The sequence below is a fragment of the Alligator sinensis genome, unplaced genomic scaffold, assembly GCF_000455745.1.
Source record: "Alligator sinensis unplaced genomic scaffold, ASM45574v1 scaffold1238_1, whole genome shotgun sequence".
In the NCBI taxonomy this organism is placed as follows: Eukaryota; Metazoa; Chordata; order Crocodylia; family Alligatoridae; genus Alligator; species Alligator sinensis.
The window spans coordinates 1315881-1328001 of NW_005842436.1; the positions used below are offsets into that span (position 1 = coordinate 1315881).

At 46.8% G+C, this 12121-nt stretch overlaps 1 protein-coding gene across 3 annotated transcripts; it reads left to right on the forward strand.

Annotated features, from left to right (window-relative positions):
* Nucleotide 1: 1 nt before the first annotated feature.
* COPS7A (COP9 signalosome subunit 7A) lies at nt 2–12115 on the forward strand. 3 transcript variants are annotated; one of them, XM_025211937.1, is made up of 8 exons: nt 2–163; nt 4103–4178; nt 4484–4572; nt 4650–4852; nt 5393–5498; nt 5797–5948; nt 6454–6509; nt 8235–12115. In XM_025211937.1, the coding sequence occupies exons 1-7, from the start codon at nt 2–4 to the stop codon at nt 6491–6493; spliced, it is 828 nt and encodes a 275-aa protein (XP_025067722.1). In that variant the 3' UTR covers nt 6494–6509; nt 8235–12115. The 3 variants fall into 3 exon arrangements, with proteins under 3 accessions (XP_025067722.1, XP_025067721.1, XP_006030369.1); XM_025211936.1 differs by lacking the exon at nt 8235–12115 and adding an exon at nt 6840–7134; XM_006030307.3 differs by lacking the exon at nt 8235–12115 and having other exon boundaries at nt 6454–6772.
* The last annotated feature ends 6 nt before the right edge of the window (nt 12116–12121 follow it).

A 12121-nucleotide genomic window follows, 5' to 3' on the forward strand; every position in this document is an offset into this window, starting at 1 on the left:
CATGGCAGCGGAGATGAAGGTGACGGGGCAGAGCCAGGAGCAGTTCCTGCTGCTCGCCAAGTCCTCCCGCGGCGCCGCCCTGGCCAGCCTCATCCACCAGGTGCTGGACGCGCCCGGCATCTACGTCTTCGGGGAGCTGCTGGACCTGCCCAACGTGCGGGAGGTGAGCGTCCTCCTCCCGCCCCCGGGGAGCCCGCCGGAGCTTGCACCCCAGGGCTTTGATTGCCCCTTGGGAAAGGGCCCGACGGGCTGGCCCTGCGCAGTGCCTGGGCAGTGTGCCTTCCTGGCCCCGGGTACAGGATCACGGAGGATGGGGGCTGGAAGGGACCTCAGGTCATCTAGCCTAATCCCTGCTCAAAGTCAGATCATCCCAGCCAAGGCTTTGTCTACCCAGTTCTTACAAACCAAGCATTGCAATCCATGGCCCTGGGCATGGGAGGGAGGACCACTGTGCAGTAGCCCCCCTGCTGGATGTTATGTTTATGAACCTTCCTACTTGCTACTGTCTGCTTCAATCGTCTCTCTTGTCATAGTCATAGGATCATAAAAAGTGAGGGTTGGGAGGGCATCTAGTCCAACCCCCTGCTCAAAGCAGGACCATCCCCAGCTAGATCATTTTAGCCATGTCTGGCTGGCTAAAATCATGTCTAGCTGGGTTTTAAAAACCTCCAAGGACGGAGAGTCCACAACCTCTCTGAGTTACCTGTTCCAGTGCTTCACCACCCTCTTTGTGAGAGAGTTCTTTCTACGCTTACCTGTTAGAATCCATACGTCCTAGACCTTAATGCTAGAAGCTGCTAGGGGGGAGTAAACTGGGTATTACCAGGGTGCCTCCTCCCCATCCACTGCAACCTCCAGCATTAAGGTCTAGGAAGTTCTGATTCTAACAGGTAAGCGCAGAAAGAACTCTCTCATAGCTTATAGCTCTCCTTGATGGGCTTTAGCCCATGTCCTAGAAAGGCATATCAAAAGACCTGTGTCACTGAGGAGGGGGGCTTACAGTGTTTCCTTGTGTGGCAGGCCCATTTGTTATGCCATGGGGAAGTGTGGGCTTACACCCACAAGGAAACACTCTAAGCCCCCCTCCTCTGTGACACAGGCCTTTTGATGTGCCATTCTGGAAACATGGGCTAAAGCCCATCAAGGAGAGCTATAAGCCACCCCTTGGTGATGAGGGCCATTAAGAGCATATCGCTGATTACTTGGGACAAATAAAAACAAAACTGGGACAGGAGTGAGGGCTATTGGTTCATAATAAGTCCATCAAGGGAGGACACCAAGCAGAGTACACAGGCCAGTGCCCACTGGCCCTCAAACGAGTCCATGGAGCCAGTAGAACTCTGCCTGGAGACATGAATATCCATGCAGGGATGAAATCAGGAAGGCCAAAATACAATTGGAGTTGCAGCTAGCAAGGGACATGAAGGGTAACAAGAAGGGTTTCTACAAGTATGTCAGTAGCAAGAGGAGGGTCAGGGGAAGTGTGAGTCCCTTACTGAATGCGGGAGGCAACCTGGTGACGGAGGATGCAGAAAAGGCTGAAGTGCTCATTGCCTTTTTTGCCTCAGTCTTCACAGGCAAGGTCAGCTCCCAGACTGCTGCTCTAGGCAGCACAGTTTGGGGAGGAGGTGAGCAGACAACAGTGGTGAAAGAACAGGTTAGGGACTGCTTAGAAAAGCTGGACGTGTACAAGTCCATGGGGCCAGATGGGATGTACCTGAGGGTGCTGAGGGAGTTGGCTGGTGGAATTGGACATCATCTTTGAAAACTCATGGCGATCAGGACAGGTCCCGGATGATTGGAAAAGGGCAAACATAGTGCCCATATTTAAGAAAAGGGAAAAAGGAGGATCCAGGGAACTACAGACCAGTCAGCCTCACCTCAGTCCCTGGAAAAATCATGGAACAGATCCTCAAGAAATCCATTTCTAAGCACTCAGAGGAAAAGAAGGTGATTATTAGGAACAGGCAGCATGGATTCACCAAGTCATGCCTAACCAACCTGATTGCCTTCTATGACAAGGTGACTGGTTCTGTGGATGCAGGGACACCGGCAGATGTGGTGTACCTTGATTTTAGCAAGACTTTTGATACGGTCTCCCACAGCATTCTCACAGGCAAGCTAAGGAAGTATGGGCTGGATGAATGGACTGTAAGGTGGATAGAAAACTGGCGAGAGCATTGGGCTCAGATAGTATCTAATCAATGGCTCTATGTTTAGTTGGAACCTGGTATCAGGTAGTGTGCCCCAGGGGTTGGTCCTAGGGCCGGTTTTGTTCAATGTCTTCGTCAACGACCTGGAAGATAGCACAGAGTGTACCCTCAGCAAGTTTGCAGATAACACCAAGCTGGGGGGAGTAGTAGATATATTGGAGTATAGGGCTTGGATTCAGAGTGACGTACACACTAATTGTAGGATTGAGTCAAATGAAATCTCATGAGGTTCAACAAGGACAAGTGCAAAGTCCTGCACTTAGGACGGAACAATCCCATGCACCAGTACAGGCTGGGGGCTGGCTGGCTGGGCAGCAGCTCTGCAGAAAAAGACCTGAGGGGTCACAGTGGACAATAAGCTGAATATGAGTCAGCAGTGTGCCCTTGTTGTCAAGGCTAACGGCATACTGGGCTGCATTGGTAGGTGTGTTGCCAGGTAAAGGGAAGTGATCATTCCCCTCTATTCAGCACTGGTGAGGCTACATCTGGAGTACTGTGTTCAGTTTTGCCTCATTTCTTGTAGACTTAGGATCTCACTAGGGAAAGGAAAGTGGCCCCACAGTCCCCAGTGATCTTGCAGCCAGAGCCTCTTTCCTGGTCAGATGGATTGCTACCTTGGCTAGGGCCTGTGTAACAGGCCTGTTTGAAATGCCATGGGGTCATGGGCCTTGGCCCATCGTAAAATATTATAAGTATCCCTGAGGACACATCAACTGAGTATTTGGGACAGCTGAAAAGAAATCAGGAACAAGAGTGAGGTCACAGGTTTAAAAACAAGGGATTTGGAAGGGGACAGTGAGCAGAGCACACCAGCTAGCACCTACTGCCCCCTGAAGGAATCAAGGGAGCCTGTGGATGCTGACCATTGAAACTCTGCCCAGAAACATGAGTGGATGAGTGCTAGGCAAACAGCCCCAAACTGACCTGGCTTCTTCCCAGCCAGAGCCTCGTTCCTGATCCTATAGATCGCTAGTTTGGTTAGGTCTTATGTAACACAAGCCTATTTGATGTGCCAAAAAGAAGCTCATGGGCTTATTGCCCATTACGAAATCTATAAGCCTCCCTAAATAAGGGAGGCCACTGGGAACACATCAACTAGTTGTTTGGAACAATGAAGAAGAAACGAGTGAGGGAGGGAGTGAGGTCATAGGTTAATAACTAGGGCATCGGAAGTGGAGACCGAACCGCACACACCTGCTCAGTGAAGGAGTCGAGGGGGCCTGTGGACCCCGCCCCAGTGAAACTCTGCCCAGAAACATGAGTGGGCAAGCGCCAGGAAAGCAGCTCCACACTCACCTGGGTTCCTCCCAGCCAGAGCCTCCTTCCCAGTCTTATAGATCACTAGCATGGCTAGGGCCTGTGTGACATAGGTGACTGGGCAAGATGAGCTGACACTTCAACATAGTAAATGGCAGTTCTTATGTTGTTATCTGGTGTTTCTTCTTGCTTCTTCTCTGCAGCTCCTCCCCCACCCCCCTTCCTTTATCCATCTCTTACTCACCCAGTCCCTTCCCTTTTCCCAGATCTTGTCCTTTTAACCTCTAAGCCACTTGGCCTGCTTCCATAGACAGAGCCCTGCAGTCTTAGTGGGACTTGCTTATGTCTTTCACCCTTCAGGCTCTGAGCTCTGTGGCTGTTAAGTAGTTACTGTTCTTCCTCCTGTCCTCCTCCTCCTCTCTGCCACACAGTTGCATTTTGTTGGATACAGGAATCCACCATATCTTTAACCTCCAAACCAGTTAGGGTTGAAGCACTTAGGAAACAGCCTGGTTATGTTAGAGGTGTCCCTGCGTGCCGTGCTAATAGAGCTGGGAATTGGGAGTAGGAGTTCGGCTGTAGTGTACAAAATGTCTTGCTGTTTATATCAAGTGCTCCCTTTCCTCACACAGCTGGCTGAGAGTGAGTTCTCCCCCATCTTCCGTCTGCTCACCGTCTTTGCATATGGGACATATGCTGATTACTTGGGTAAATACATTCCTCTCTTACAACACCTTATGCCATGTTTCCGGAAGCGGGTGAGGCATCAGTTTAGTCTCCCAAAGAGCAGAAATGGTTGAGAAATAGCAAGAGGGAAGGAACAGCAAATGACATCAGGAAAAGGTTGCACAGGAAGCATCTGCCTGGGCTGGGTAGGGGTCTATGAAGCCAGGAGATGTCTTGCCAGAGCCCCATCATTCAGAATCTTGGAAAGAAAAACCCTGGCCCAGGGCAGGGAGAGGGGATATGGGACATACTCGGCTCTAATGTCTGGCTTTCTCCCCTGAGAGCAGCTGAAGCGGCCAATCTCCCTCCTTTGACTGAGGCGCAGAAGAACAAGCTGAGACACCTATCAGTTGTTACCCTGGCTGCCAAGATCAAGGTAGTGGCTGTCTTTCTCACCCTGCCCACATTCCCTTTGGAGCTACCTTCCGCTAATTATCATCTCTGTTGCCATAGTGCATCCCCTATTCGGTGCTGCTGGAACAGTTGCAGCTGAAGAACGTGCGGCAGCTGGAGGACCTGGTGATTGAGGCTGTGTACGCAGATGTCCTCCGTGGGAGCCTGGACCAGCGGAATCAGCGCCTTGAGGTTGACTACAGCATCGGGCGGGACATCCGAAGGGAGGAGCTAAGCACCATCACCCGCACATTGCAGGAGTGGTGAGGAGGAAGCCCCCAGGGCCAACCCCACACAGGCTGCAGGAGTGGTGAGGAGGCTCCCCCAAACCCTCTGCCTGCTGTCAGAGGGGGGGAGGAGGTGCACCACCCACCACACAGAAAGAGTGAGCTCCATTCCCAACCCCTGTGTGCTACTGGAGTGATGAGGAGACACTTGAGAAGTGGGAGAGACTCTTCCAAATTCCTCTGTGTGCTGCTGGAGCATGGTGTGGCACTGTGACCCTATTTCCTCACTGTACAGCTCTGTCTGCTCTGGACCCCCTCAGTTCCCATCAGTGACTTCTGCAAAATGAGTGTCACCTCTTTCAGATCCCACACCACCACCACCCCTCCCCATGTCTTTACTGTGGCACTGGTGCTCCAGTCTCCTTTCTGTGTGGCTATATTCACCTCCTCCCAGGGCCAAAGCTCTGAGGCCTCCAGCTATGTCTGGGTGAGAGTTCAGGTCCCACCCATCCATCCTCCCACTTCTCCATTGCCTTTTGGATCTTCTGTGTACTCAGGTTTGTTCTTTCCCTGCAGGTGCCAAGGCTGTGAGGTTGTCCTGTCGGGCATTGAGGAGCAAGTTAGCCGGGCTAACCAGCATAAAGAGCAGCAGCTGGGCCTAAAACAGCAGATAGAGAGTGAGGTGAGTGAGAGGGGCTGGTTATTCCATCACTGTTGACCTAGGAGTGGGTTGGAACCAGCGCTCTGCATTTACATGACCTTATCTGAATCAGGCAGTGACACTTCCCCTCTGCCATGTTAGGACCTTCTGTCTGGGGAGAGTCAGGACAGCTGGGCACTACTTTACAGACCCTCAGAAGTTCTGTATTATAAAGATTTCCTCCCTCTTCAGGTTTCAAATGTTGGCTAGTATTAGACTTCAGTTTAACGGACTTTTTCATTGGGACTTGTCTTGTGTTCTCGCTTTCCCATCCTGGTAGGTGGCAAATTTGAAGAAGACCATTAAAGTCACAACAGCAGCAGCTGCAGCAGCAACATCCCAGGACCCAGAGCAGCATTTAACAGAGCTCAGGGAGCCAGCTCCTGGCACCAACCAGCGCCAGGCCAGCAAAAAAACTTCTAAGGCCAAAGGGTAAGGAGCTGTAGCAGCTTGGAGTGGCCCTTCCCCCTGTGTATCCAGGGGACAAATCTGTGGGACCTTTGTTTCAGGCACGAACGCAGGCATAACAAGGCAGCATTAGCTTCTGCACTGCCAGTGGTGGCAGCAGCATAGCCATCTGCCAGCTACACCAGTAGCTGTTTTTGCCTCCTCATCTTTCAAGATTGCTGCCCTGGTCTCCCCACTCTCAGTTATGCTACTGAATGAGGGTGCATCCCATTCTCCTATATACACATGTGACAGCAAGCTTAGCTCCACCTCAGCTCTGTTTGTCCTCCACTAATGGGGGTGAATTGCAAGGGTCCTCAATTTGAAGCAGCAACAGTCTGTTAACCCTGTTTGTGGCCGCACATTTCTATAGCTGCAGGTGGCAGCCACTTTTGTTTATGTGCATTTGGGGAGGAGCCTGTGTGGCCCTTGCTCCTGTCAGAGCCTTTGTTTCTCTCTCTCTCTTTTTTTTTTTTTTTTTTTTATGCAGACTCCGGGGCAGTGCGAAGATCTGGTCTAAATCAAACTAGCTGGATCCCTGGGAGGGTGAGAAGGAGAGATTGGGTGCGGGGAGAAAAAGCAGGTGTCCAGTGTATGACACTTGTGATCTCATCCCCTGTATCTGTATGTCCGTTTGGTTCTCCTGCATGTTTGATCTTTCCCATCTGCTGTGCACTTTCCCCTGTCTTATCCATCACCTGTACCAATATCTGCTAGCCTTCTACAGCTATCTCTTGTCCTCTAAACTTGTCTGTCTCATGTGTCATCATGCTCCCCACTCCCCCCCATTTTGCTCTCTCTCTCTCTCTCTCTCCCACCCACCCATTTTGCTCTCTCTCTCTCTCTCTCTCCCCTTCACCCCCCATCACTTGACAGGTAAATTTAAAGAACCATAGCACTAACTCCATTTCAGTCACCTTTACGCCAACAGAATATCATGGAAGCCTGGAAGGAACCTGCCCTTGCACTCAGCAGCCATTTTGGTTCTGTGGGATCCTTGGACAATTTGCTCCAGACTGCCATCTTGATTGTTTGATCTTTGTTTTGCTGGGTTGGGGTGGATTTTGTGGGGATTGTTTTAAAATAAAAATATATATAAATTATAAATAAATAAATATATATATAAACAATAAAGATAGATCTATGAACACTCCCATCTGTGATGGTGTTTCAGTATGTGGGCAGGAAGTTTCATGCAGATCTTTGAAATCTGACATAACTATGGTATCAGGGATTCCCTGCCCCTCACCTTTTGGTGGAGATGGAATGAGAGGTCCAGCTGGTATGCTGTCATTTCCAATTCAAGAGAGAGATTGTTGCATAGCCTGGGGTGAGGGATCAGAGAGGTACTTACCTCTCTCTTTCTGTGTCCTAACAGGAGAGAGGTTCTAATTTGTGATTCATTCAAGACTGTAGAATGACCAGAGCTCTTGTTTCTGAATATGCAGTTGAGACTGGAGACCAGAACACCTTCTTTCAGGGATTCAACAGACTAACTTTATAAATTAGAAAAGGAAGAGTTAATAATCCATGGGGGGTGGTTAAGTTGCAACTATTTAATTGACCTCCTGCATAACATAGGTTGTAGGATTTCAGCAAGAGGTTTCTGCATTTAATCCATAATTTACAGATGAGCCGCAGTGTATCAGCTGTCAAAAAAAATAGTTATTGCAGATTTAGTGCTAATTGATGCCATATGCCATTCCTGGACTCTGAGAGTTAGGTAATAAAGCCTTTCAGAAGCTGGCAGTAGCCACTATGACTGATTCAATATGGGAGACGAGGGATATAATGAAGATAAACTATTAAAAGAAGTACCATTGTTCATGCTGAATTCCACAGGTCTGAAATCTGGCATTTGTCAGCATATATCCAGTCGATGTATGCTCCAACTCCATTCCCTGTGTAGGTACTAGTTGAAGCAATGTGGCAGAGAAGGTAATGAGGAAGTTGGAATGAGAAAAGGGTTGTGGGACAGCTTTCTCTTTCTGCCGGTATTCACTCTTGGCTATGGTAAAGTATACATCTTTATTGAGAGGCTGACATATGCCTAGAGAATGATCTTTACTCAGGTGATGAACCAAAATTGAGAAAAATCCATCTTAGTTTAAATCCCCCCCGAAAGTAGAAGCCACTGAGAAGGAAGAAAGGGAAATCAGATTGTAAACCATAATGTAGCAACTTATCTTTTTTTATAAGAGAAGCCAAAAAACAAAGGAAATCTATGGTCAGCAGAATTCAGAGAAAGGAGGTTTCCTTTTTCTTTTTTAGGTATGGTGGGAACAAGGAATTCTAACAAAGTCACTCAGAAAAGGAAGGTGCAGTCAGTAAATGTGTGTTTGGTACTGAAGATTGGGGACTGATGATGATGTCTGATTCTCATGATGAAATACCTTCAATAAACATGGATGATAATTAAACAGCAGGCATTAAAGCTAGACATTTTTAAATCACTACATTTGGGTAATTTGCAGTGAGGACTTCTTAAAGAGCTGGCAAGGAGGTCTCTAGACCATTAATCATTATTTTCAATAAGCCTCAGAAGGGGAAGATGGAACAACCAATAGGCCTGTCAGCCTGACATGGATCTCAGACAAAATAAAGGAACAATATATATGAGACTTGACTAATCAAGCAACAAAGGAAATTAAGGCACTGAATGTCAATCAACCTAGGTTTGTAAGATATTGATCTTCTCTGTGTGTTTTTTTCCCCCTGAGATTACATGTTTGACATAAAGGTTACTGTTAATACAATAGATTGATAGAGTATTTGACTTGGTACTGCACAGTATTTTGAGTGAGAACCTAGACGGACATCAATTCAATGTGGCATACAGTGAATGTATTGAACACTGGCTAAATGGATAGATCTTAAACTTCAAATGAGGAATCATTATTAAGCAGGTATATTTCTAGTATTATCTCACAGGGATCCGTTCTTAGCTATATGTTATTCAATATCTACTGCTGAGCGTAGACAGACCTAACAATTCTAGTCCTGTTCCATCCAGTATTATAATGATTTAGCTTGTGTATTGCTAAAGGAGCATGCAGAGGTAACAGTGGATGCATGTTGCCAAGCAGCAGCTTCCCCTCCCCTTTTAAAGTGGTTAAAAAGTATGTTTGCCCATAGCCTTGATCTGTGACTGAGAAGTAAACCTAGATCTACGGGGTGGTCAGCCTCAGCCCATGGACCAGATCCAGCTTGCAGAGCCACTCTGTCTAGCCGGAAGGGTTTCCCACAGATCCAAAACTTGGGCAGGGGGCGGGAGGCGGGAAAGCAGTGGCAGCATTAATTGCTATTTCCCTGCTGTCAGTTTTCCAGGCCTGTGGGGAACCCCATGGGCCAGATAGAGTAATCCTGCATGCTAGATTGAACCTGTTGGGCTGAGTGGACGTAGTGTGGACCCTGTGGGGGTGGCACAGGCCCAATCCAGATGGCATAGGACCCAGTGGAGGTGGCATGGACCTGATCCAGGCAGCACAAGACCAAATGGAGGCAGTGAGGGCCCAGTGCAGGGCTGAGTGGAGGCAATACAGGCCCAATCCAGCCAGTGGACCAGCCCTGTGCTACTCATTTGACCCACAGGACCAAAAGATTGAGCACCACTGACATAAAAACATTTCTTATTAACATTTGCAGACAAAGATTAGGAGATAGACAAATAATCCATTTGTGATTGGTACCACTTGTTTAAATGGGTGAAAATTAACATTTTAATATAGCCAAATATAAACTTGTACATCTAGAAACCAAAAATATGGGCCTTACTTCTGTTTGTTTTTTGAACACCCTCCAGAAATCACTCCAGCACTGCTCTTGTTTCAGATCTTAATCTTGCTCAGTTCTGTGGCGTCTTTTGTTCATATCTCTAGTTCATTTGTGTCTTTCCTCACTATGTCCTTCCATCTCAACCTTGGCCTTCCCATTTTCATTTTTTCCTTTTGCTTCAGTTTTCAATTCCATCACGCCCTGTACTTTCTCCTTCATTATACAGGCTATGCCCTAGTCATCACATTCTAGCTTCCTTGGCTTTCTTAGCAGTGCTCCTCACACAAAGTCATTTCCTATTGTTGTCATTTTCACATCACTCAAAATATTCAATATTCACCTTGGTATTCTTATCTCAGGTTGCTCCAGTGCCCTTTCATCCTTCCTTTTTGTTGTCCAAGCATCTACCCATGTCACCACTGACAGAACTTTGTCTTCAATTTACCCAATATGTTTTTTACAGCACCTAAAACTGTTTTCCATTTATTCCTCCCTGTTTGAACTGCCTTTCTTTCTTCTGCTTCCTAGCTGCCTTCATTATATTATGCAGATCTAAAGTACTTGAACATCCATGCTTTGTTTAGGGCATACCCTTTCTTGTATTTCACTACTATGTCTTCCAACCATCTTGGCAATTTACCATTACTGCTGTTCATCTGGTATTTATTTTTAGGGCAACTTTTTAAAAACGTTTCTGCTAATTCATATACTTTTCCTGCCCTTTCTCTTCTGTCTTTGCTGTTACAATATTTTTGCAGATGATCATGTTATATGCGGGAGGCCTCTGTGTCTCTTTACTCTGCAGATTCATTGTTAACCAGGAGCATGCTCACTGTTGAACCTTGGCTGAACCCTGCCACAATGTCAAACTCTTCTGTCCTTCACCCTGCTGTTCTTGTCTCTGTACATTGCTTCTACAACACTCACAGTCTTTCAAAGCTCCCTAATTTATGCAGGATACATACATTACCTCTCAGTGAACAGAATACCCTCTCCAGGTTGACAAATAAGTAGTTCAGTTTCTTGTTCCCCTCTCTAAATGTTTCTTGCTTTTGTCTCATCTCAAATACTGCACCTGTAATTTCTTTACCCTGTACAAATTCTTTTCTTTATCCATGATCCTTTCACATGCTCGTCAAGCTTTATTCTCTATAGTGTCTACAACTTGGCACACCACCTTTGTACTTATGCACAGCTACTATTATACTTTCCTCCCAATTCCCTTAGGATTCATTCTTCGTATCCAACTTGCTTCAGCAGTTGCCAGATCCACTTGATTCCTTCTTCCCACATCACTTTAACTATCTCTATAGAAATTTCTGATGGATCACACCTTTTACCATATTTCATTTTTTCCACAGCTATTCTACTTCCCTTGTTATCTCTGGTTCTGGTCCCTCAACTTTTTCTGTTAAATCCATTGTTTCTCTTTAATTTTCTACAGTTAGTTCTTCAAGATGGTCTTCTTACTGGTTCTTGGTGTCCTTTCCTTTAGTCAGGATGGTTTCATCTTTATCACCTGTTGATGCTGCATTCCACACATAGTGAGCGCATCTACACATGCTGCTATAGTGATATTGTTACTGCGCCATGATTTAGTACTTCCTTTTGGAAGCAACCAGCCCATGCTGTGCTGTATGCATGGTGCACAGTTATTTTTAGCAGCTACTTCGCCATAGCAGCATGCTATACTGGCAGAGCACGTTGCTATGGTGACAATGCTCCTGGTCACATGTAGATGCCTGTGGATGCTGCGTCACTGTAGCGCAGGGGCGGGCAATTATTTTGGGTGGAGGGCCACTTACTGAGTTTTGGCAAGCCATCGAGGGCCGCATGACAGGCAGCCAGGGGCAGATAGATATTAATTTTCTAAACTTTTTAGGGGCCCCACAGGCCAGGTAGAATGGCCTGGTGGGCCGCATCTGGCCCGTGGGCCGCATTTTGCCCACCCCTGCAAAATGCATTGCTATGGCGACATACTGTCATGTATAAACCTGCCCCCTTTCTCAATGCTTTCTTTTTATATTTTTTTTTCCCTCCTCCTGCTACTTTTAACATGTCATATCATTTTCCCCATTCATTAGCTTTTCAGGCTTCCTTTTAGTAGCTTTATATCTTTCCCAACTGATTTATAATATCTAGTTTTTTGTCATTTTTCATATTACATCCATTCTCCAGCCCTATGATTTGTATAGCTAAGTTCTCTTCACTCTCTTACCTCTCCTCTACATTGCTCAATGTTTTGTCCTTTCAGAGTCCACACTTTAGTTCTTCCATTCCTCCTCTTTGAAAATCTGGTTTGGTGAACATATTGCTGGTCAAGACCTGGGTTTCCTAGATACAGCTTTGCTAAAATCTTATAGATTCATAGATTCATAGATGTT

Bases quoted from the DNA above. Each gene is read 5' to 3' on its own strand.
- COPS7A (XM_025211937.1), top strand. From the start codon at position 2: ATGGCAGCGGAGATGAAGGTGACGGGGCAGAGCCAGGAGCAGTTCCTG. The intron at 4,853-5,392 runs GTGAGGAGGAAG...CTTTCCCTGCAG, and splicing joins ACCCGCACATTGCAGGAGTG to GTGCCAAGGCTGTGAGGTTG. The intron at 5,499-5,796 runs GTGAGTGAGAGG...CCATCCTGGTAG, and splicing joins AACAGCAGATAGAGAGTGAG to GTGGCAAATTTGAAGAAGAC.